At 37.5% G+C, this 24,681-nt stretch overlaps 1 protein-coding gene across 2 annotated transcripts in view; it reads right to left on the bottom strand.

Annotated features, from left to right (window-relative positions):
- RSF1 (remodeling and spacing factor 1) overlaps window positions 1–24,681 on the bottom strand; it is a 149,028-nt gene that overhangs the window by 99,943 nt on the left and 24,404 nt on the right. For both annotated transcript variants that reach the window (XM_019954640.2, XM_019954641.2), the window contains exon 2: window positions 910–1,001. In XM_019954640.2, coding sequence (XP_019810199.2) covers window positions 910–1,001 — 92 coding nt within the window. The remainder of the gene's footprint in view (window positions 1–909; window positions 1,002–24,681) is intronic.

The following is a 24,681-nucleotide window of genomic DNA, read 5'->3' as shown; positions in this document are numbered from 1 at the left end:
AGTGATGTCCAAATTAAGTGACATAAAACAATATGCAGCAAAGATAACTGGAACAGCAAGTGTGATTTTTATAATAAAAAGCAACTCTTGTTTCTTGATGGTTCTTCTTTTCATAGCACTCTACAATCATATGCAAAAGCAGATATGACAACACATGTATACAAAGACAAATTTTCGTGTTTTGTATACAAGATGTATATACAAAAACAAATTTTCTTGTCAAGACAAGACAATTCCAGTTTTTCAATCCCACCTAAAAATATAATCTTAATATTCTAATATGTTAAGAGTTCAAATACCATACCATCCCCTCCCACACACAAAAAATTGTGTGGATCTCAAAGTTTGGATGTAATTCCAGACAATTTTTCCTGAATGGCCTTGCCATTAATAGGGTTTATCCCAAAGCAACTGTTTTCTGATTACCCAGACTGTTCTCATTTACAATAGGTTTGGTCTAATGATAACTTAGAAGTCTTTCACACTGACCCAAGAGTTTTTGAGTCAGTATTACCTTTTAAGTAAAAGACATTTTAACTTTTAGGTAAAAGACAAATTTTGGCTCTGTCTACACATACTATGTGATCTCAAAGAAAAATGACAACTTTATTGGGCCCTGTCCATACCTCAATTAAGTTGATTAGGATGATTTTAAGGATCAACTGAGAGAAAACATGAAGAGTCCTGAGTGCAGTGTTTGGCACAAAAGATATGTAACACCTCTAAAATCTTTAGGACTCTAGACCAGAGCATAGTTGCTACAAAAGTTACAGTAATCATATGGATTTCTGGTTCATATTTTGCAACTTTTAAAAGAACGTTTTAAAAGTAAGAGCACATTATGAAACATAACATCAATTTATGCTAGATAGAATAATATTTCAGAGAAGGTGACTTATAAATGTTTACCTTGATCAAGTATTTTTCCCATCTGTCTGCTGTAACAGATTTGCCAATCTTCCTCATCAACTTCAAATGGAGCTCCACCAATTCTTTAGGTACTTAAAAGGAAGAAAAAATACTGTTAGTCAGCAAAATAAAACATTTCTAATGAGATTATTGAAAAAAAGAACTTTCTCAAAAGATGACTACTTTTTCAAAATAGATGTTGATCTAGTTATCTTTTAGACCTCTGAATCAGAAAAGACTAAACTACGATAAGAAACAACTAAAAACCACTTTGTCAAAGATGGGCAAGAATATTCACGTTTTCTTTCCAAACATCAACAACTGAGAGTGAACTCTACAATTCCCTGGTGGTCCAGTGTCTAAGGCACCACACTTCCACTGCAGCTTGATCCCTGGTTGGGGAACTAAGATCCCACATGCTGCACATAGCCAAAAAAAATAGGGAAAAAAAGTGGGGGGGGGTGAACTCTAAATGTAGACATTTGGGTGATAATGTATCAACGTAGGGTTCATTCATTTTACCAAATGTACCACGATACTGTGGAATGTGGACAGTGAGAGAGGTTGTATTAATATATTCCTAGGGGAAGAGTGTATATATGACCTCTCTATACTTTATGCTGAATTTCTTTGTGTGAATCTAAAACTGCTCTAAAAAATAAAGTATATTTTTAAAAAATCAAGTAAAAGCAATTAACCATACAGTTAAAATTTCTACTATATGTTTCTCATATTTGGTTTCTTGACTGAGACTGCAAACCAAGACATGGATTCATAGAATTAGAAAAGGATCAATGAATATAAATTCCGATTCATAGATATCTCAGAAATAGAGCCTAATGGTTTTCAAACTATTGCAGAGAACTACCCTTCTAATCTATTCCTTACCTAATGTGCTAAACTCCTCTAGAGCATCCCTATAAATCTTTGCTTGACAAGCTTTAGGGACAGAACTCTTTACTCACAAGAGTTGGACACGACTGAGACTGAACTGAACTAAACTGGAGCTGTCCTGCCACCTCTGGGTATGTCTGTTGGCTTATAGATTGGGGATTAAGATTTATTTGAATTTAACATTTATTTAACCTTAGAAAATTCTAATTATTAGAAAGTTACCCTTACACAAAGCAAAACCTCTGCCTACCTACATCTTCCTCCCCCTGGTTCTTGCTCTTATTCTCTGGTTTCAAAGAAAATATTTTCAACTCCTCTTTTAATGGAACCTTCAAATATTTGAAGATAGCTGTACTTCCCTAAAGTTTTCTCTTTCAACTATGTAAACAACCAGAGTTCCTCCAAATATCCTCTGGGCATGAGCCTGATTATGAGGTATAGATGAATTAATTAGACCTGAGGGAAATAAAAGACACATACATTTAGCATTTCCCAAATACGGCTAGTAACCTAGGAGAAATTACATTTATTCTATCTAAAAAGTTTCCATAATCAAATATATTAGGAAAATGCTGTATCAAAAAATATATACTTATTTTTACTATAGAACTTCCTGAAGCCTTTACTGATTATAGTCTTACATACACAGTCCTATATTCCTATCTTGGATATAGTCTGCAGCATTCTCTAATATATTTGATCATGGACTCTTTTTCTGTGAAACACGTAACACCTTGCAGTATACAAGGGCTCTGAAGTACAGGTTGGAAGGTGATTAATTTTTTTTTCAGTTATTCTTTCAGACTCTTTATTCTCCACTAAAGTCACTTCTAATTTGAAATGACCCTGAAGTATAAAAACATTTTCCCATTCAACAAATGTCTGTGAATCCACCTATATTAGTAAGCAAGAAATAGTAGCTACCTTTAATAAACCTACTTAAGGGAATCTTCTCAGAGGGGTTAACAGTGGGTGAGCTGGAGGTAAGGGGAAGAAACACAGGAGGGATGATTAGAGACAAGTAAACTGACAATCGGCGAAGGCAATGGCACCCCACTCCAGTACTCTTGCCTGGAAAATCCCATGGACGGAGGAGCCTGGTGGGCTACAGTCCATGGGATCACAAAGAGTAGGACACGACTGAGCGACAACACGTTTAAGACCAGAATGTATGGGACTGAGGGTATAGTGGAGAAAAGGGGGCAAGGACACTGCTTACCGAAGTAACAAGACATAAAAGGCTGAAAAACAAAGTGAGCATGGAACTGGAAGCACCCAGGTAAGGGGCATGATCATGTAGAACCTTATAAGGCCAGGCTCTAAAGTCTACATTTTATTCAAAAGAATGCTCTATAATTTAAAAAGCTCTCAAAAACTGAACTGCAGGAAAACAGATTGCTTTTATTTGCTTATTTGTTTTAGGAGGTGGTATGCAGCTGCTGCTGCTGCTAAGTCGCTTCAGTCGTGTCCAACTCTATTGCTCTTTACAGCATTGGACTTTACTTCCATCACCAGTCACATCCACAACTGGGTGTTGTTTTTGCTTTGGCGCCGTCTCTTCATTCTTTCTGCAGTTAATTTCTCCACTGATCTCCAGTAGCATATTGGGCACCTACCAACCTTGGGAGTACTCCTTTCAGTGTCCTATCTTTTTGCCTTTTCATACTTTCATGGGGTTCTCCAGGCACGAATACTGAAGTGGTTTGCCATTCTCTTCTCCAGCAGACCACTTTTTGTCAGAACTCTCCACCATCATCTGTCCGTCTTGGGTGGCCCTACACAGCATAGCTCACAGTTATTAAGTTAGACAAGTCTGTGGTCCATGTGATCAGATTGGTTGGTTTTCTGTGATTGTGGTTTCTACTTGCTTAGCAACTTTCAAATATGCTGTACAGCATTATTAACTGTAGTCACTATGCTGTATACTACCTTCCCATAACATACTTATTTTGTAACTGTTAAGTTTGTAACTTTTGACTGTCTTCATTCACTGTACACTTTTGGGGGATACTCAGTATTCAAAACATTATCATTTTATCCTTACAGCACATCTCAATTCACACCAGCCACATTTCAAGTGCTCAGGAGCCACACACAACTAGTGCTACTGCACTGGATCACACAGAGCAAGCATATTGAAAATTAAAATTTATAAATTGTAATTTATAATATATAAAATTTATAATTATAAAACCCCATAATTTACTAACAATCTACTTATTTTTTGTGTGGTGATACAGCTGACATATAACATTATATTTAGTTTCAGGTATATAACATTAAGACTTGATATTAAAAATTACTGCAAAATGATCATCACAATAAGTCTATCTAACATCCAATTTACTTATACATTTTGTTGCAAACATAACTGATAGGCTAATAACCTAATGGACACCTGCAGCTCTTAATATCTTGTCTGCTGATAAGAAACAGACAAGAATTCCAACAGAAAAATTAACCAGTATAATAGATAAGTTGAAAATATTACAATTCCCATACTTCACATTCTCTTAAACAGTGCTGTCAATATCTGAACTTTCCAAAACAGTAGTCATTAGCTGCATGTGCCTATTTAGTACTTGATATGTGGTTAATAAAACTAAGGAACTTAATTTTAGTGATTTTTAAATTAATTTAAATAGCCACATGAGGCAAGTGACTAGAGTTTGGTACAGCCATAAATTATCAATCATATTTTTTTAAACATATGATCATTATCTTAACATACACTCTGACAATCTGTAAATTCACTTATTTATCACCTGGAATACTTAATAACTTAATTTTGGGAACATTAGGAATTATTAACTTCAAAGAATTATCTATTAACCAGATTCAAGTCATTCTGAAAACTACAAATTTTGTCCCAATTGAACTAATTCTCCGCCTTTTCACATGATAGATTTGATACATAACCTTTAATGGACCCGTTTCTTTCACAAGGCCGCAGGAAGGTGAAAGATTCTGAAGCAAAAGAAAAGGTCAGGCAATGTGTGAATTCATGGAGGGTCTGCCAAAATGATGCAGGTATGGAAGCAGCAGTAAGTGGCAGAATCCCAGAACATATTACTGATCCACTCCCCAAAGACATGCTATAGCTGACATTTTTCTAAGCACCTTTCCAGCACCAAGCCTTACGAATGCTGCTGCTTCTGTATTTCTAGTTTTATTATTTACACTTCTGGTTTTTTAATGATAGAAATTTACAGCTGTTCTTAATAACTAAATGACATAATTCTTCTCATTTCTCAATGAAGTCTTTCACTTAAACATCCTCCATGCTTATAAACAGAGACACACTTGGAGTCACGAAACACTAGATTTTATGTAGGCCACCGATAAAAGGACATTGATTTCAGATACAGGGATTTAAGTATAAGCTTACAAAAAGCTCTTACTTAATGCCAGGTTCTATAAACTCTGGTGGGGGAGCACAGTTTTAGACATAATGACACTGGTCCCACAGTCCACTTGATCCTTGAAATAACTGTTTTTATATACCAACCTCCAAAGTTTATTTAATCAATCATCCTAAAGTTTTCTGAAGTTTAAAAAGAAAAAAAACTAACGGCTCAAGACTCTGAACTGTAACTCAGGTCACTATCTGAAAAGCTATAGTTTAGAGATGCAAGATGCCAGATTCCAGGTAATATAAATCACTAAGCGATTACCATAATGGGAAAAAAAAATCCAAGAATAGTTGTTACGTAGGCAGACAAACCAAGGGGTATCTAATGCTCCATTTACGTTTTGGGTTTCATTGAGAATCATACCACTGATTCAATATAGACAGAGACACACACGAAACATGGCTCAGATTATTCCAGAATAAAAACTGTGAAAACATCTCTGCTACAAAGTAGTCACTCAGTCAGTTCAGTCGCTCAGTCGTGTCCAACTCTTTGCAACCCCGTGGACTGCAGCACACCAGGCTTCCCTGACCATCACCAACTCCTGGAGCTTACTCAAACTCATGTCCATGGAGTCGGTGACGACAAAGTAGTCAGTGTACCTACTACTACAAACATCAGCATGGCTGGAGGTCTGATAACCAGCATTCAGCATTTCTTCCTAAAGAAGGTAGATGTTCATGGAGAGGAAAGGTCTCTAGGTAAGATGAAGTGAGCCACCCTCACATCAGGCCATCTTTAAAGGGTTACTCTTTCCTTATATACACTTAACAAACAGCATCCTTGCCGAGGGAGTCTAAGGTACTTAAGGCAATGGCTTCCAATAACATATGCCTCCAACTCTCTCATCAGATAATACTATTTCCCTTTTCTCTCTAATCAATTAAATAATCACAGGAGGAAGGAGGGGATAGGTAGGGAAGAAAGGCGAGAAAGACTCAAAACAAATTTTAAGAGAAACGGTGATACCAAAGTATTTAAGAAGGAGGAGGGGTTTTCCTTCAATATTTTTTCTTGCAATCTAATAAAAATTTGAAAGACTAATACACCCTTCACCTAAATGCACTAACTGCCAACATTTTAGGAAAACATTTTTACATAGGATAAAACCATCAGTGAAAAGCTGTCTAATTAAGGAAATACCATAAAGAAGCAGCCAATTAAGCCAAGGAAGGGAAGATCACGCCAGGCACATGGAAATGCCTGTAGAGAAGTTCTGTGGCAACTAAAGCCATGCAGTGTGGTAGGAAAGAGAAAACGGTGCACAATGTCACTGAAGAAGTAAGCAAAGGTCATTATCTCAAAAAGCCTTGGGAGCCATGTAGAGTTTTGATTTTGAGTGTAATGAGACATCAAGGGAGGGATTTAGGAAAGCTTCCTCATCTAAGTTTTCTGGCTTTTTAAATATTTATTTATTTGGCTCCACCAGGTCTTAGTTGCGGCAAGTGGGATCTAGCTCCCTGACCAAGGATTGATCCTAGGCCCCCTGCATTGGGAGTCTTAGGCACTGAACCATGAGGCAACTCCCCTGACGTAAGTTTTTAAAAGATTCTTCTATGTCTAGGATCTGCTTCATAATAAGCAACAGAGGACAGAGATATAGATGACACAAAATTACAAAATTTCACTGAACCTTGGTGATGAGCATGTGAAACTTCATTATACAACCTTTCAATTTTGTGTAAGTTTTATATTTTATATTTAAAAAAATACAGGGGCTATGGAGATTATTTTGATTGTTCTGAGGAATGAAACAGAGCTGGGGGGGTGAGGAGAAGGGGGATACTACTAATTAGGAAGCTAGTGCCATACTCCAGGCAAGAGATAATGATGGCAGGACCACCTTGGTGGTCCAATGGTTAAGACTCCATGCTCCCAATGCAGGGGACCTGGGTTTGATCCCGGGTCAGGGAACTAAATACCACATGCCACAAATAAGATCAAAGATCCTGTGTGCTGCAACCGTCACAGACAAACAAACAAAAAAGACAATGACGGCATGGGCTAAGGTGGTAGCAGAAAAGATGTAGACAAGTACCATCAAGGAAAATTGCAAAATCTATAAAATTTCAAAATTTCTAACAAGCACCCTCACCAATCTTAATCTGAGAAAGTGACTATTATTCATCTGTCTTTTATGTAATTCCTATTGATTAGTTCATTTTTAAAAGCAGAAACCACAACTTTTTGTTTGATTGGTCACAATTTAGAAAGGCAACATATACATATAGACATTTAGTAATAAAGTCAAATAAATTTATGTGTACCACCATGTCTTATTTCTGATATTCTTCAACATTTCAAATGTTCAGAAGAAAGAGTTGTTTAGTTGTGTCCGTTTCTTTGTGACCCCATGGACTGCACTCCACCAGGCTCCTCTGTTCATGTGATTCTCCAGACAGGAATACTGGAGTGGGTTGCCATTCTCTTCTCTAGAGGATCTTCCCAACCCAGGGATCGAATCCAGGTCTCCCACATTGTGGGCAAATTCTTTACTGTCTGAGCCACCAGGGAAGTTCACACCATACTTAAAAGCCTGCACTTAATACACCACTAAGTACTCTTTAAAACTGTGCTACATGTATATAATGAAAAGCACTAGAAAGAGTCAAGAGGTGCAAACCTCAATTTTTTTATCCATAAATAGAGTTGTACCAGGTGAACTAAAGACTTCCAGCTCTAATATTCAATGTCCAAATCTAAGTACTGCAGCCTTAGAATAACACAGCAGTAATCATAGGATTTAGCATTTTTGAACTGAAAGTACACTCTCTGATAAACCAGAAAACTTAACAACTAAGATGTGATGGTAACTGCCCAAGATCAAAGAGAGCAGAAGGAAGATCCCAGACCTCTGACCTTCCAATCCAAGCCTCACTGTAACATTTCTTAAAGATCCAAGTAGTATCAAACGGATGGAGGAATGGTTCAGAAGACCTAAGTTATGAATCAAGCACCTTTTTGCACAGCTCAGTATCTGGGTTCTTATCTTGGGTTGCTCCTGACTATGCACTCTGACGCATTACACATTTCTAAAATGTAATTCAGCTAAAAGGTTGCTCTGACAACAGAAAGACTATTACTACTCCTTCCTATCCACTCTTCCGTTTTTCAACAGAACTGTGAACTTCCAGATGTTCAAGCTGGTTTTAGAAAAAGCAGAGGAACCAGAGATCAAATTGCCAACATCCGCTGGATCATGGAAAAAGCAAGAGAGTTCCAGAAAAATATCTATTTCTGCTTTATTGACTATGCCAAAACCTTTGACTGTGTGGATCACAATAAACTGTGGAGAATTCTGAAAGAGATGGGAATACCAGACCACCTGATCTGCTTCTTGAGAAGCCTGTATGCAGGTCAGGAAGCAACAGTTAGAACTGGACATGGAACAACAGACTGGTTCCAAATAGGAAAGGAATATGTCATGGCTGTATATTGTCACCCTGCTTATTTAACTTATATGCAGAATACATCATGAGAAATGCTGGACTGGAAGAAGCACAAGCTGGAATCAAGATTGCTGGGAGAAATATCAATAACCTCAGATATGCAGATGACACCACCCTCATGGCAGAAAGTGAAGAACTAAAGAGCCTCTTGATGAAAGTGAAAGAGGAGAGTGAAAAGGTTGACTTAAAGCTCAACATTCAGAAAACTAAAATCATGGCATCCAGTCCCATCACTTTATGGCAAATAGATGGGGAAACAGTGGAAACAGTGTCAGACTTTATTTTTGGGGGCTCCAAAAATCACTGCAAATGGTGACTGCAGCCATGAAATTAAAAGACGTTTACTCCTTGGAAGGAAAGTTATGACCAACCTAGACAGCATATTAAAAAGCAGAGACATTACTTTGCTGACAAAGGTCTGTTTAGTCAAGGCTATGGTTTTTCCAGTTGTGATGTATGGATGTGAAAGTTGGACTCTAAAGAAAGCTAAGCGCCGAAGAATTGATACTTTTGAACTGTGGTGTTGGAGAAGACTCTTGAGAGTCCCTTGGACTACAAGGAGATCCAACCAGTCCCTTCTAAAGGAGATCAGTTCTAGGTGTTCATTGGAAGGACTGATGTGGAAGCTGAAACTCCAATACTGTGGCCACCTTATGAGAAGAGCTGACTCATCTGAAAAGACCCTGATGCTGGGAAAGATTGAGGGCAGGAGGAGAAGGGGACGACAGAGGATGAGATGGTTGGATGGCATCACCGACTCAATGGACATGAGTTTGGGTAGACTCCAGAAGTTGGTGATGGACAGGGAGGCCTGGCGTGCTGCAGTTCATGGGGTCGCAAAGAGTTGGACACTGAGCAACTGAACTGAACTGACTGAGATATAATTTATATACCATACAGTTCATCCTTTTAAAGTGCACAAAAATCAATGGGTCTTGGGGTGTTACACAATCGATGTTTAAAACAAACAACATAAAATTATTATCTTAACCATTTTAAGTGTGCATTTCAGTGCCATTAATTATATTCACAATGTTGTGCATCCAAGACTGTTGTTGCTACTTTCCTATCCATTTTTACAGTTAAAACTTTTGAGGACTTTCCATGGTGGTGCAGTGGATAGGAATCCACCTGCCAATGCAAGGGACATGAGTTCAATCCCTGGTCCAGGAAGATTCCACATGCCACAGAACAACTAAGCCCATGTGCTGCAACTACTGAACCCAACACACTAGAGCCTGTGCTCCACAACAAAAGAAGCCACTGCAATCAGAAGCCCATGTACTGCAATGAAGAGTAGCCCCAGCTCACTGTAACTACAGAAAGCCTCAGAAAAGCAAGGAGGACACAGGGCTGCCAAAAACAAATGAGTAAGAATTTATTTAAAACAAACAAAAACTTTTGAAACAATCACTTCACTTCCAAATTGCTTTCTGGAAAATTTACAATTATAAAAAGCAAAGTTCACTACAGTTTATATTCTCAATGGGAGCAATACTGCAACCAAGGAGGCAAAAACTGGTCCTGGAGGAGGGTAAAAAATCTCAGATAATGGTTTATGGTTCTCCACAACTTAACCCTATGAGACAAAATCTTACTCCTTAGCATTTAATTTCTCTTGCTAGGGAGAAATTAATTTTAAACTTTTCTCTTTAGAAATGTGATCATGGGAAAAAAGGTTGAGAAACACTGTGCTTTAGAATTCAAAAGCAAGCATTGTTACTCAAAATGAAAACACCACCTTCAGACAATGCTCAACCTGCAAAATAGGTAGTATCCACTGAAACCAAAGCCAAATTATAAACTGCTTTGCTAACCCACAAGATCTGATTTCATCTATAATGTTAAACAAAATAATGGGGAAAATTACATTACAGTTTTAATATTTATTATAAATAAAGCAAAAAAATCAAGCACACTAGCTAAAAAATTATTTTCATTTATCCCAAATTTTGATAATTCAGAGAGACTAAAAACTAAGCATAAACAGGAAAAGAATAGAAAGAAAATAAAGGCAGACTTTTTGATGTCATATAGTCTTTATTTATTTAACTAAAAAATACCTATACAGTGATTTCCTAACACCAGATCTCTACAGAATACCAAATTTCTATCCACATCATGTATGTTTCATAGAATTTAAAAACTTAAATGCACACTAAAAGATGCCTTTATGATTCAATACCATGGTTTTAGGTGTTAGGAAATCAGTTTGATGTTTCTTTTAAAGACAGTTCTGCAGATATGAACTTAAAAGAATTCTGTTCCATTATGAAATTTATGTTATCTTCATTCCTACCTAACAAGTGATCAATTTATACTTTCTTTCAATCAACATTCATTCGACAAGCAGAAGTAACTATATAAGTAACATACTATGTCATCTTACAGATCTATGTCATCTTGGCAGAAAGCATAACAAAATGAATTCACTGTAACTTCTACAATAATCTCAATAAATGAGAAGATGTATATGAAAACTTTATAAGCCATAAAGCAATATACAAACCAAAGTTACTGTTATTCACCACCAGATGGTGATCATGTCTTATTTAAAGCAAATGCTGACACCTTATTTGGGGGCCAGCCAGCTGACTACTAAAAATTATTTATAACTAAACCAGGTTGTCTAAATAAAATGCTGGTGATTTAAGTATGTTCCACTGAAACATCAGCAAAACACAACCCATAAAAAACAGGTTCTGCCTAAAGATTTCTAAAGGCACTGATCCGTTCTTATTAACATTTGATAGTTACAATTGGAAAAAGACAACAGGGCATGTTTTCTGACAGTCTTACATGGGTTATTTAACCATTCAGACAATCCTGATTCACCCCAATGTGTTATTTTAAAGCAAATTCCAGGTATGATTTCATCCACAAATATCTCACCGTATATCTCTAAGGGATAAGGACTATTTTCTTACCACTTAAAACATGGAAATTCTGTGACATTAAAGAATTAATAGTTTTTTTTAATCTTTAAAAAAATCTTCAATTAACCAAGAAATAAAATTGTATTTTATTGTTACCTCTGTAGCAGATGCTGGCAGCACCTCACCTTGAACCCCTCACCACTTACATGATTCCAGGACAGGCCAACCTGCAAGCTTGTACAAGTCTTCACATGAGGATTTCTCTCTGACTACAGGGCGGGGAGGTTAAGTGTTCTTGAGAGCATCTCTAAACAAGTAACTGGCAGAAGCTCCTTAACTCCTCTGCTGGGATCAATCTGAGATATGATCTTTTATCTCAACAGAAAAATTTCATCCCAGTTGCCGATAAAGTAAGTTACTTAAAAACACATTCCATATTGGCTTTTTCCCCCCTTTCCCAGGATCACTCCACTACTCTTCCCCACTGATGCTTCCTGGCATCAATTTCCAAATAAACTACATGCACTCACATTTTTGTCTGCTGCCAGGGAATCCAACACAAGACAACCTCTTAATTTCGAATGAAAGCTATGGACATCCTAAAAAATGTAAACACAAAAATCTATGTAAATATGTTCAGAGTTTAGAAACAACCCAAAAGACATACAAATATCTCAGTTTAAAGAATCCTTCCTTCCTACAGGTTCAGGATAGCTGACATATTAAATGTTTTTCAAAGTGTTCCACTGAGACTGTTCACCTATGTTGAAAAACTAACATCCTCACCTCTTACTCTTCACTGCTGGTGTAGAATTATCATTATCTCAGTATTTAGTTCTTATGTGCACAAAATCTAATCTAACTGAATGAAAGTACAACAGCTGTTGACTTGATTTCTACACTTTAAAAAGAAAAAAAAAGGGAGGGAGGAGGGAGGGGGGTTCAGGATGGGGAACACATGTATACCTGTGGCGGATTCATGTTGATGTATGGCAAAACCAATAAAATATTGTAAAGTAATTAACCTCCAATTAAAATAAATACATTCATATTAAAAAATATATAAATAAAAAGAAAAAAAAGAGTTCCTAGAGTGAATGCTTTACTAAGACTGAGTCCCTTATAGTTACAGTTACAGTGGAGTTGCTTAGTGGTGTCTGACTCTTTGCCATCCCATGGACTGCAACACGCAGGCTTTTCTGTAGATCACCAACTCCCGGAGCTTGATCAAACTCATGTCCATCGAGTTGGTGATGCCATCCAATCACGTCATCCTCTGTCATCCCCTTTTCCTCCTGCCTTCAATCTTGCCCAGCCTCACGGTCTTTTCCAGTGAGTCAGTTCTACACATCAGGTGGCCAAAGATTTGGAGCTTCAGCTTCAGCATCAGTTGTTCCAAAGAGTATACAAGACTGATTTCCTTTATGATTGACTGGTTTGATCTCATTGCAGTCCAAGGGACACTCAAGAGTCTTCTCCAACACCACAGTTCAAAAGTATCAATTCTTCGGCCATTAGCCTTCTTTATGGTCCAACCCTCACATCCATACATGACTACTGGAAAAACCATAGCTTTGACTAGATGGACCCTTGTCAGCAAAGTCATGTCTCTGCTTTTTAATATGCTGTCTAGGTTGGTCATAACTTTCCTTCCAAGGAATAAGCGTCTTTTAATTTCATGGCTGCAGTCACCATCTGCAGTGATTTTGGAGCCCAAAAAAAATAAAGTCTGACACTGTTTCCATTGTTTCACCATCTATTTGCCATGAAGTGATGGGACTGTTTCTTGATCTTAGTTTCTTGAATGCTGAGCTTTAAGCCAACTTTTCACTCTATTTCACTTTCATCAAGAGGCTCTTTAGTTCTTCTTCACTTTCTGCCGTAAGGGTGGTGTCATCTGCATATCTGAGGTTATTTATATTTCTCCCAGCAATCTTGATACCAGCTTGTACTTCACCCAGCCCAGCATTTCTCATGATGTACTCTGCATATAAGTTAAATAAACAGGGCGACAATATACAGCCTTGTGGTACTCCTTTACCAATTTGGAACCAGTCCATTGTTCCATGTCCGGTTCTAACTATGGCTTCTTGACCTGCATACAGATTTCTCAGGAGGCAGGTCAAGTGGTCAGGTATTCCCATCTCTTTCAGAATTTTCCACAGTTTGTTGTGATCCACACAGTCAAGGGCTTTGGCATACTCAATAAAGCAGAAGTAGATGTTTTTCTGGAATTCTCTTGCTTTTTCTATGATCCAAAGGATGTTGGCAATTTGATCTCTGGTTCCTCTGCCTTTTCTAAATCCACCTTGACCAGCTGGAAATTCTCAGTTCACATACTGTTGAAGCCTCACCTGAAGAATTTTGAGCATTACTTTGGTAGCGTGTGAGATGAGTGCAATTGTCTGGGAGTCTGAACATTCTTTGGCATTGCCTTTCTTTGGGATTGGAATGAGAACTGACCTTTTCCAGTCTTATGGCCACTGCTGAGTTTTCCAAATTTGCAGGCATACTGAGTGCAACACTTTCACAGCATCATCTTTCAGGATTTGAAAGAGCTCAGCTGGAATTCCATCACCTCCACCAGCTTTCTAAGGCCTACTCGACTTCATATTCCAGGATGTCTGGCTCAAGGTGAGTGATCACACCATCATGGATATCTGGATCATAAAGATCTTTTTTGTACAGTTCTGTGTATTCTTGCCACCTCTTCTTGATATCTTCTGCTTCTGTTAGGTCCATACCTTTTCTGTCCTTTATTGTGCCCAAGACAGAAGGGTCATGGTGGAGAGTTCTGACAAAACATGGTCCACTGGAGAAGCGGATGGTAAATGTCTTCGGTATTCTTGCCTGGAGAACCCCATGAACAGTATGAAAAGGCAAGAAGATAGGACACTGAAAGATGAACTCTCCAGGTCAATAGGTGCCCAATATGCTACTGGAGAAGAGTAGAAAAATAGCTCCAGGAAGAATGAAGAGATGAAGCCAAAGCAAAAACAATGCCCAGTTGTGGATGTGATTGGTGATGAAGCAAAGTGCGATGCTGTGAAGAACAAGATTGCCTAGGAACCTGGAATGTTAGGTCCATGAATCAAGGTAAACTACAAGTGGTCAAACAGGAGATGGAAATAGTGAACATCGACATTTTAATAATCAATGAACTAAAACGGACCAGAATGGCAGCATTTAATTCAGATGACCCTTTACTATATACTGTGGGCAAGATTCCCTTAGAAGAAATGGAATAGCCATCACAGTCAACAAAAGAATCCAAAATGCAGTACTTGGATGCAATCTCAAAAATGACAGAATGATTTCTGCTCATTTCCAAGACAAACCATTCAGTATCACAGTAATCCAAGTCTGTGCCCTAACCACTAATTCTGAAGAAGCTGAAGTTGAATGGTTCTATGATGACGTACAAGACCTTCTAGAAAACACCAAAAAAAAGACGTTCTTTTCATCACAGGGGACTGGAATGCAAAAGCAGAAAGGCAAGAGATACCTGGAGTAAGAGGCCAGTTTCACCTTGGAGTACAAAATGAAGCACAGAAAAGGGTAACATAGTTTTGCCAAGAGAATGTACTGGTCGTAGCAATACTCTCTTCCAACAACACAAAAGATGACTCTACACATGCACATCACCAGATGGTCAATACCAAAATCAGATTGATTATTTCTTTGCAGCCGAAGATGGAGAAGCTCTATACAATCAGCAAAAATAAGACTGGGAGCTGATTGTGGTTCAGATCATGAACTCCTTATTGCCAAATTTAGACTTAAATTGAAGAAAGTAGGGAAAACCACTAGACCATTCAGGTATGACCTAAATCAAATCCCTTACGATTATACAGTGAAGTCACAAATAGATTTAAGGGATTCGATTTTTTAGACAGAGTGCCTGAAGAACTATGGATGGAGGTTCATGACATTTTACAAGAGGCAGTGATCAAAACCATTCCCAAGAAGAAATGCAAAAAGGCAAAATGGTTGTCTGAGGAGGCCTTAGGAATAGCTGAGAAAAGAAGAGAAGTGAAAGGCAAAGAAGAAAAGGAAAGATATACCCAAAGGAAAGATATTCTTTGGAATGCAGAGTTCCAAAGAATAGCAAGGGGAATTAAGAAAGCTTTCCTAAGTGACCAATGCAAAGAAATAGAGGAAAATAACAGAATGGGACAGACTAGAGATCTCTTCAAGAAAATATGAGATACCAAGGGAACATTTCACACAAAGATGGATACTATAGTCTTTGGTTATTTGGCAGCATTATGACAGCAGTGCTCACAACTTCATTCTTGAAACCTGGCCATCCTGTGACACCGCTTTTCTGATTCCTCCTCTTATTTCTTTGCCCTATATTGGATTCATCTGCAGGCTCACTTCTGCACTTTCCTTGAAAGCTGGTTCTATTTTAGGACTTCATTTCTTTTGTCTAGGTTATCTCATCCATCTCTTTGTTTTAACTTAAATATGTTATCTCCCTCTGCTGGTTATGGATATGTTCAAGTATCAGAAAACCTAACCAGAGTGGCTTCAAATATATGGGGTTATTTTTCCTCATATAACAGGAAGTCCAGACTAATGAGTTATTAGTCTGGTTTAATGGTTCAACAAATCCGCCATACTAAACTTTATGAAATACCCAAATATTCCATGCTGTTTCTAGACTCTAGACCTCTGTATGTGCTGTTCCTTCTATTATCAACTCACCTCTCTTCATCCTCAAAGTTGTTTGGATGTTATATCTTAAGAAATCATTCTTTTATCCACTCCTTGATTATTCTTTTATCAGGATTAAGTGCTCCTGATGAATATCCCAATATTATTCTACTGATACTTCACGCTGTATTATAAATGCCTTTCTGATTACCTCCATCCCACATTAAGTAGGCCTCTATCTTCAGCACCTAGGACAGTGCCTACCCACATACCATACATTCAGTAAACACTTGTTCAATGAACAGATGATTTGGACTAAAAATTTTTATTTTAATAAGAGAAATGTGAATCAAAAATTACAGTGAGGTACCACCTCACACAGGTGAGAATGGCCATCATTAAAAAGTCTACCAATAATAAATGCTGGAGAGGGTGTGGAGAAAAGAGAACCCTCCTATACTGTTGGTGGGAATGTAAATTGGTACAGCAACTATGGAAAACAGTATGGAGGTTCCTCAAAAAATTAAGAGTTGCTATATGATTCAGTAATCCCACCTCAGGGCATATATCCAGAAAAAACTGTAATTCAAAAAGATATATGCACTCCAATCTTCACAGCAGCACTATTTACAATAACCAAGACATGAAAACAAAGTAACATAAATGTCCATCAACAGATAAAGAAGATGTACTACATACATACAATGGAAACTACTTAACCATAAAAAAGGAATGAAATAATGTCACCGGCAGCAACATGGGTAGACCTAGAGATTATCCTATTAAGTGAAGTTAAGTCAGAAAAGGACAAATAACATGATATTACTTATATGTGGACTCTAAAATACGACACAAATGAACTTACCTATGAAAGAGAAACAGACTCACAGACACGGAGAACAGACTTGTGGTTGTCAAGCAGAGGGTGGGGTGGGGAATGAATTGGGAGTTTGGGATTAGTTGATGCAAACTATTATATATACAATGGACAAACAAGGTCCTACTGTATAGCACAGGGAAGTACATTAAATATCCTGTGATAAAGCATAAAGGAAAAGAATATGAAAAAGAATGTGTGTGTGTGTATGAATGTGTGTGTGTGTGTCTGTGTGTATATATATATAGATATATATATATGACTGAATCACTGTTATATAGCAGAAATTCACACAATATTGTAAATCAACTGTACTTTGACAAAACAAAATTTTAAAACATACTCTTCTCATAACCCAAGGAACTGACTGATTAGCAAATGAATAAACAATAATACACACTTCTTGCTCATACTTAAAGAAGCAGATAGAAAAACAGATATATTTCTAAAACCTCTAAAGGAAACACAGAAAACAGAATGTTGCCAATGTGCATTTATACCAACCAATCAATTCTACCCACACTATGAATTTCAAGTTGCCAATCATAAACTCTTTTATGAATGATTAAGCTTCCTAATGCAATGAGAACAAACTAAGATAAGCCAAAAAAAAAAAAAAATTAAAAACCAGAAGAGACTATGACTAAATAAATGATTTCCCTGTGACCTTCTTCCTAGTCAATGAACCCACTTTTAGCCTCAGGCAAGCACTAATCTACTTTTTTGAGTGTAGATTTGTCTTTAGAGTTTCACAAAAATGGAATCACATAGTACGTCCTCACTTTGACTTTTTAAACTCAGCATAATGTTTTTCACAGTCACTCACATTTTGCATATGTTAGCAACCCACACCTTATTGATGTGAGCAGTATCCCATTCTATGAACAGTATTTGCTGACTCAATCATCTGATGAATGCTAAGGTTATTTCCAGTCTGAGGCTATTGTAAGTAAAGCTGCTATGCATGTTTGTATACAAGTCTGTGTGTGGACAAACATTTTTATTTCTCTTGTGTAGACAGTAGTTAGAACTGACAGCGTGTATAGTATGGTGGCAGAGTGGTAAAGAATCTGCCTGCCAATGCAGGAGATGCAAGAGATATGGGTTCAATCCTTGGGTCGGGAAGATCCCCTGGAAGAGAAAATAGCAACCCACTCCAGTATTCTTGCCTGGAGAACCCCATGGACAGAGAAGCCTTGCCAGTTACAGTCTATAAGGTCGCAGAGTGGGACACAACTGAGCACACGTGCACTCATGCGCAGTATAAGTAGGTTTAACTTCATAAGAAACTCACAAGCGTTCTGCTAAAATGGTTGTATCATTTAACCTTCCCCACTACTATGCCAGTTGCTATACATCCTCACCAACATCTGAGGCTGTCAGTCATTTCCAAAGAATGCACCTTTCGCCACGAGGAGAAATGTCAGTAACATCCAGTTTGTTGACAACACCATTCATGTCCTATATTAGGACTGATTCCCTATCTAGTTGCACTATCAATTACTGAGAGGAGTGTTGAAACTTCCAATTTTAACTTTAGATTGCATATGTATCTTTCAACTCTGTCAATTTGCTTCCAATATTTTAGAGCTCCGTTATTGGGCAGGAAGAGTTGGGGGGAAGACACTGTCAGAATCATTACATCTCCTTGACAAAGTAACTCCTGCAACATTCTAGTCCATGTTCTGGAGTTTCCACTTTCTGATATTAGTATAGTTATTCCAGCTTTCTTATGATTAGTTTTGCAGAGTATAGCACTTTCTATCCTTTTTATTTTTCACCTATAACTCTGGATTTTTGTGGATTTTTGTAGCATACAGTTGGGTCTTATTTTTTTCATCCACTCTGACAATCCCTTTTATTTAATTTTAATTAATTTTTATTTAAATATCACAGGTAGCTAATGGTGACCAGACTGGAGAGATGGTGACCAGACTGGAGAGAGCAGGTTAGGCCAAGGGTTAGCAAACTACAACAGGGCAAAAGGCAAATGCAGCCCATTATCTGCTTCTGTGCAGCCTGTGAACTAAGAACACTTCTACATTTTCTAAAAGTTGGGAGTAAAAAAAAAAAAAAAAACTCAAAGAAAAAAATAGTATTTTGCAATGCATAACAATTACATGAAATTCAAATTGCAGTGTATATATAAAGAAAGTTTTAGTGAAACACAGTCATACTTATTAATTTATGTACTATCTATGGTTACTTTTATTTTTGCTATGGGGCTTCCCTGGTGGCTCAGATCATAAAGAATCTGCCTGCAGTGCAGGAGACCAGGGTTCAATCCCTGGGTTGGGAAGATCCCCTGGAGAAGAAAATGGCAACCCATTCCAGTATTCTTGCCTGGAGAATTCAATGAACAGAGAAGCCTGGTGAGTTATAGTCCATGGGGTTGCAAAGAGTCGGACATGACTGAACAACTAACTAGAACTAGATTTTTTGCTACCCTGGCAGAACTGAAGAGTTTCTAGGACCTTATACTGACCACAAAGCCTAAAACATTCTTAATATCTGTTTTTTTAAAGAAGCTTACCAAATCCTGATCAAAATTATTTGTATTTAATGCAATTATTGATATAATTGGATTTAAATCTACAATCTTACCATTTACCTTCCATATATCCATACATTTCTTTGTTCCTTTCTTCCACCTTTTCTTGTCTTCTTTGGGATTAACTCGGTATACTCTAGCGTTTCATTTCACATCTAGTTGAACGGCATACTTCTTTAATACTTAGTGGTTGCTCTGGGTTTTACAATATACATCTTTAACTCAGTAGACTGTACCATCAATGATACCTCTTACTTCACAAAATATGTGAATACCCGCTACCCTTACAACACTGTGGTGTACTTCCATTTCCCTGCTCTCATCCTTAATACCTTGTGTATCATACATTTTACTTCTACATATGTCATAAAACTCATAATATGACTTTTCTTTATAAATAGCCAATTATCTTTAAAATTAGGGGAAATGTACTTTATACTCAAATATATTTATCATTTCTTTGTCCAGATCTAAGTTTTCATCTGATCCATTTTCCCTCCATCTGAAAGATGTTTCTTGTAGTAACTTTCAACTAGGTAATAACAAATTCTATAGTTTGGGCTGAAAATGTTTCTATTTCACCCTTGCTTTCAAAGGAAATTTTCCTGAATATAAAATGTTTCATCATCTCCTAGTTTCCATAGTTTCTGACAAGAAGTCCTTACTGTTTCTCTATATATAATATGTCTTTTCCTTTGGCTGCACTCAAAATACTCTTTTTCATCACTGGTTTTTAGAAACTGCTCTCATGGTATTTTTGTGTGGATCTACCCTGCTTTGGGTTTATTCAGACTATTGGATCTTATGAGTTCATCATTTTCATCAAATTTGGAAAATTTTGAGCCACTACTTCTTACAATACTTTTGGTTCCATCCTTTGAGAATGTTAAATATACTTTGTTGAGTTTACCTGGTACTATCTCACAGACCAATGAGCCACTGACTATTTTCAGCTCTCTTTCTCTGCTTCCTTTTAAGATTATAAAGTTTTGCTGTATCTTCAAATTTACTGGTCTGTTCTTCTGCTCTGTCCAATCTACTGTTAAATCTGTTCAGTTAACTTTTTATTTCAGATAATCCTTTCTTTACTCCTAGAAGTTCTATTTGGTTCCTTTTCATGTCTTCCATTTCTCTGGCCATTACATTCATATTTTTCTTTACATTTAAATTTTTAAATTTAACTGATTTTATTTTTAATAGCCCTGACTGCTAGCTCCATCACCTCTTTCATTTCTGGATCTATTTCTCTGGACTGACTTTTCTCCTGGTTATAGACTACCTTGGACATGTTTCTTGCAATGTCTAGGAATTTCTGCTTAGATGTGGGAAAATATCAATGACACTGTTGTTTTTGAGTGTTTGCAATCATCAGAGAGTTGGGTTTTGTTTTAGCAGGTAATTACTTAGAGATCTATTTGAGTCCCTGCTCCCCGAGGACTTTTCTATCTTTACAACATGACAAATCCAATGGGTTCTCCACTGAATGTCTTGGATGCACCAAAAGATCCTTCACTCTGGTCAGAGTTAAATGTCTCCTGCATAAATCTGGTAAAGATTCTGCTAGTAATTCCCTGGATGTTCACTGTCTGGGTTTACAGAGTTTATGCATTCACGACCTAGTATTCATTAAAGACTCAAGGTAGCCCATTTAAAGATTTCTGGAGCTTTTAAAAAAAAAAATTGTTTTTGGCTGTGCTTGGTCTTCATGCTCCACAGACTGCTCTCTAGTTGCGGTGCACAGGCTTCTCATTGCAGTGGTGTCTCTTGGTGCAGAGCACAGGCTCTAGGGCACATGGGCTTTAGCAGTTGCAGCACATGGGCTTAGTAGCAGTGGCTCCCAGGCTCTAGAACACAGGCTCAATAGTTGTGGCACATGGGCTTAGCTGCTCTGTGGCATGTGGGATCTTTCCAGATCAGGAATTAAACCTGTGTCTCCTGCATTAGCAGATGGATTCTTTACTTTACCACTGAGTCACTAAGGAAGCCCCTTGGAGTTCCTTTGATTGCATTGTTCTATCTTTTTAGAACTTGACCATGCAACTTGTAGCTGCCCAAGCCTTGCCAAAATCCAGTCTGTGCCTCAACTGAGCGTGGTTACAGGATCATTAGGCTCCCCCTCCCTGCTTCTTCAATTCCAAAGTTGCTTCCAGGCAGAAAGCCACGGTAGTTGTAGAAACTCATATTCTTTATTACTGCTCTCTCGGGGACCACAATCCTACTCTGCCTTTGGTGTAGTATCTAATAAAAGATAGTTCATATATTTTGGTCCAGTTTACCAACTATTTGTGACAAAGCCATTATCATCAGAAAAAAGAAATTCTAAATTTTTTGAAACAAAATCCATGTTCAGTCACTCAGTCGTGTCCGACTCTTTGCAACCCCATGAATCGCAGCATGCCAGGCCTCCCTGTCCATCGAGTCAGCGATGCCATCCAGCCATCTCATCCTCTGTCGTCCCCTTCTCCTCCTGCCCCCAATCCTTCCCAGCATCAGAGTCTTTTCCAATGAGTCAACTCTTCCCATGAGGTGGCCAAAGTCCTGGAGTTTCAGCTTTAGCATCATTCCTTCCAAAGAACACCCAGGGCTGATCTTCAGAATGGACTGTTGGATCTCCCTGCAGTCCAAGGGACTCTCAAGAGTCTTCTCCAACACCACAGTTCAAAAGCATCAATTCTTCGGCACTCAGCCTTCTTCACAGTCCAGCTCTCACATCCATACATGACTACTGGAAAAACCATAGCCTTGACTAGACAGACCTTAGTTGGCAAAGTAATGTCTCTGCTTTTCAATATGCTATCTAGGTTGGTCATAACTTTTCTTCCAAGGAGTGAAGCTGCAATCACCATGTGCAGTGATTTTGAAGCCCAAAAAGATAAAGTCTGACACTGTTTCCATTGCTTCCCCATCTATTTCCCATGAAGTGATGGGACCTGATGCCATGATCTTCGTTTTCTGGATGTTGAGCTTTAAGCCAACTTTTTCACTCTCCTCTTTCACTTTCATCAAGAGACTTTTTAGTTCCTTTTCACTTTCTGCCATAAGGGTGGTGTCATCTGCATATCTGAGGTGATTGATATTTCTCCTGGCAATCTTGATTCCAGCTTGTGCTTCCTCCAGCCCAGCGTTTCTCATGATGTACTCTGCATATAAGTTAAATAAGCAGGGTGACAATATACAGCCTTGACGTACTCCTTTTCCTATTTGGAACCAGTCAGTTGTTCCAGGTCCAGTTCTAACTGTTGATTGAGCAGACCATACAAATTCAAAGAAGAATGAATTACAAATGGATCTATTTTTCACATGTCAACTACTTAAAAGGAAACAATAGGGATATCATATGTTGGTTTCTAAAATTTCCCAAAAAAGCAAGAGGGAACACTGGATCCTTAAAACAACTTTAAAGATGAATATTGTTGTCACCATTATGAAGAGACTCACAAATAAATAACTTGCCCAGGACACATAAATATCAAGTGGCAAATCTAATATTATAACCCAGCTAACACTAAATACCACGTTTTCACTCTATGTCACATTGTATCCCATTTCTTTTCAATACAAATACGTTTTAAGAGATTTGGCTTGCCAAACTGAATTTATTAAAATCGTGTTTTACTTAGCAAAAGTTACTATTAACTATCAATAATAATATTTGATCGATATGGGAAAAACATATTACCATAGTAAGCTGAGAATATTTCATACAAAAACAATGATACAAACAACTGAATTTTAAAAAACACCAAAAAATAATGAAACAACAAATAGTGTAGGTAACTCTACTGTACTTTGTAATAGCCTATATGGGGAAAGAGTCGTTAAAAAAAAAACAACAAAAAAACCCTGAGAACTGATTCACTGTGCTACATACCTGAAACCAACACAACACTGTAAATCAACTATATGCCAATAATCTTTTTAAAAAAGAAACAAATGAGAATAAAGCCATAAAAAGAAAGAAAAAGCAATGATACAGTATCATTTTTAGCCTATCTGGCATTTAGACAAGTAGCTATGTATTTACTTAAATCTAAAATTGGCATTTAAAAATAAATGATTTGTGGACCTTTGGTTATGATTCACTCAAGCTAGTAAATCCAAAAGGAATCCATAATGGAGGTACATTACACCAAGAGCGTGGGCTGTCCCTTTTCCACAAATCCCTTATTTCATGGATAGACACTATGTTCATTATTTAATTTTGGAGACTGCCTATAATGGAAGTTCCTTTAAAATTTTATTCATAAGACCCAGAAAAGAGGTTAACATGCAGTAAGCACTAAATGCACATTTGGGAAATGAAAGGTCCCAATATTTTAATTCTCAAAATAATGGAGGTACATTGCACCAAGACAGTGGGCTGTCCCTTCTTCACAAATCCCTTAAAATGACAGTAAAAAACAAACAAATAAAAAGTAATAGGCTTGTGTTTCCAATTAATATGGAGCAACAGAAATTGTATTTACCTGAAACAACCAAATAACAGAATAGAATATATAAAACAGCAACACTCAAGACATCAGTCACACAAGAGGTGAGAAAAGACAGTGAACAGTGATACATAAAAGATTAGAAACAAAGACTAAACACTACAATTATCCCAGTATGTATTAGTGGGGTAAGAGGCAAAGAGAGAGGACCCAGTTAAAACCTGGCAATTTCCCTCTGTCAAAGAAGTGAGGCTGGGCGTCAAAAGACAAATTGGAGATAGGAATTAGCATTCATGGAGTAGTGACCAAAGAGGTGAGAGGTACAGAGACCACTCTGGAAATCTGCAAACAGCCCTTTCTGAGTCTTCAGCAAAGTATTGATCAGTGTACATATGTGAGGAAACTACCCAAGGTGAGGGAAAGAATCACTAAAAGCACTAGAGGAAATAATGTGCCCAGCACCCATACAAGTTTTATAAGTTCTGTCCCCAATAGCCAAAATAGAAAAAGGTCGTATTTCAAATAGGATTGGTTAGAAAAGAGGTCAGTAAATTATATCCCACGGATCAATCTGGTCCACCTTCTGCTTCTGTACAGCCCAAGAACTCAGGATAGCTTTTACA

This window comes from Bos indicus, chromosome 29 (assembly GCF_029378745.1).
Source record: "Bos indicus isolate NIAB-ARS_2022 breed Sahiwal x Tharparkar chromosome 29, NIAB-ARS_B.indTharparkar_mat_pri_1.0, whole genome shotgun sequence".
Lineage (NCBI taxonomy): Eukaryota > Metazoa > Chordata > Mammalia > Artiodactyla > Bovidae > Bos > Bos indicus.
The sequence above is the reverse complement of the archived record's forward strand: the minus strand, read 5'-3'. Positions and strand labels throughout refer to the sequence as shown.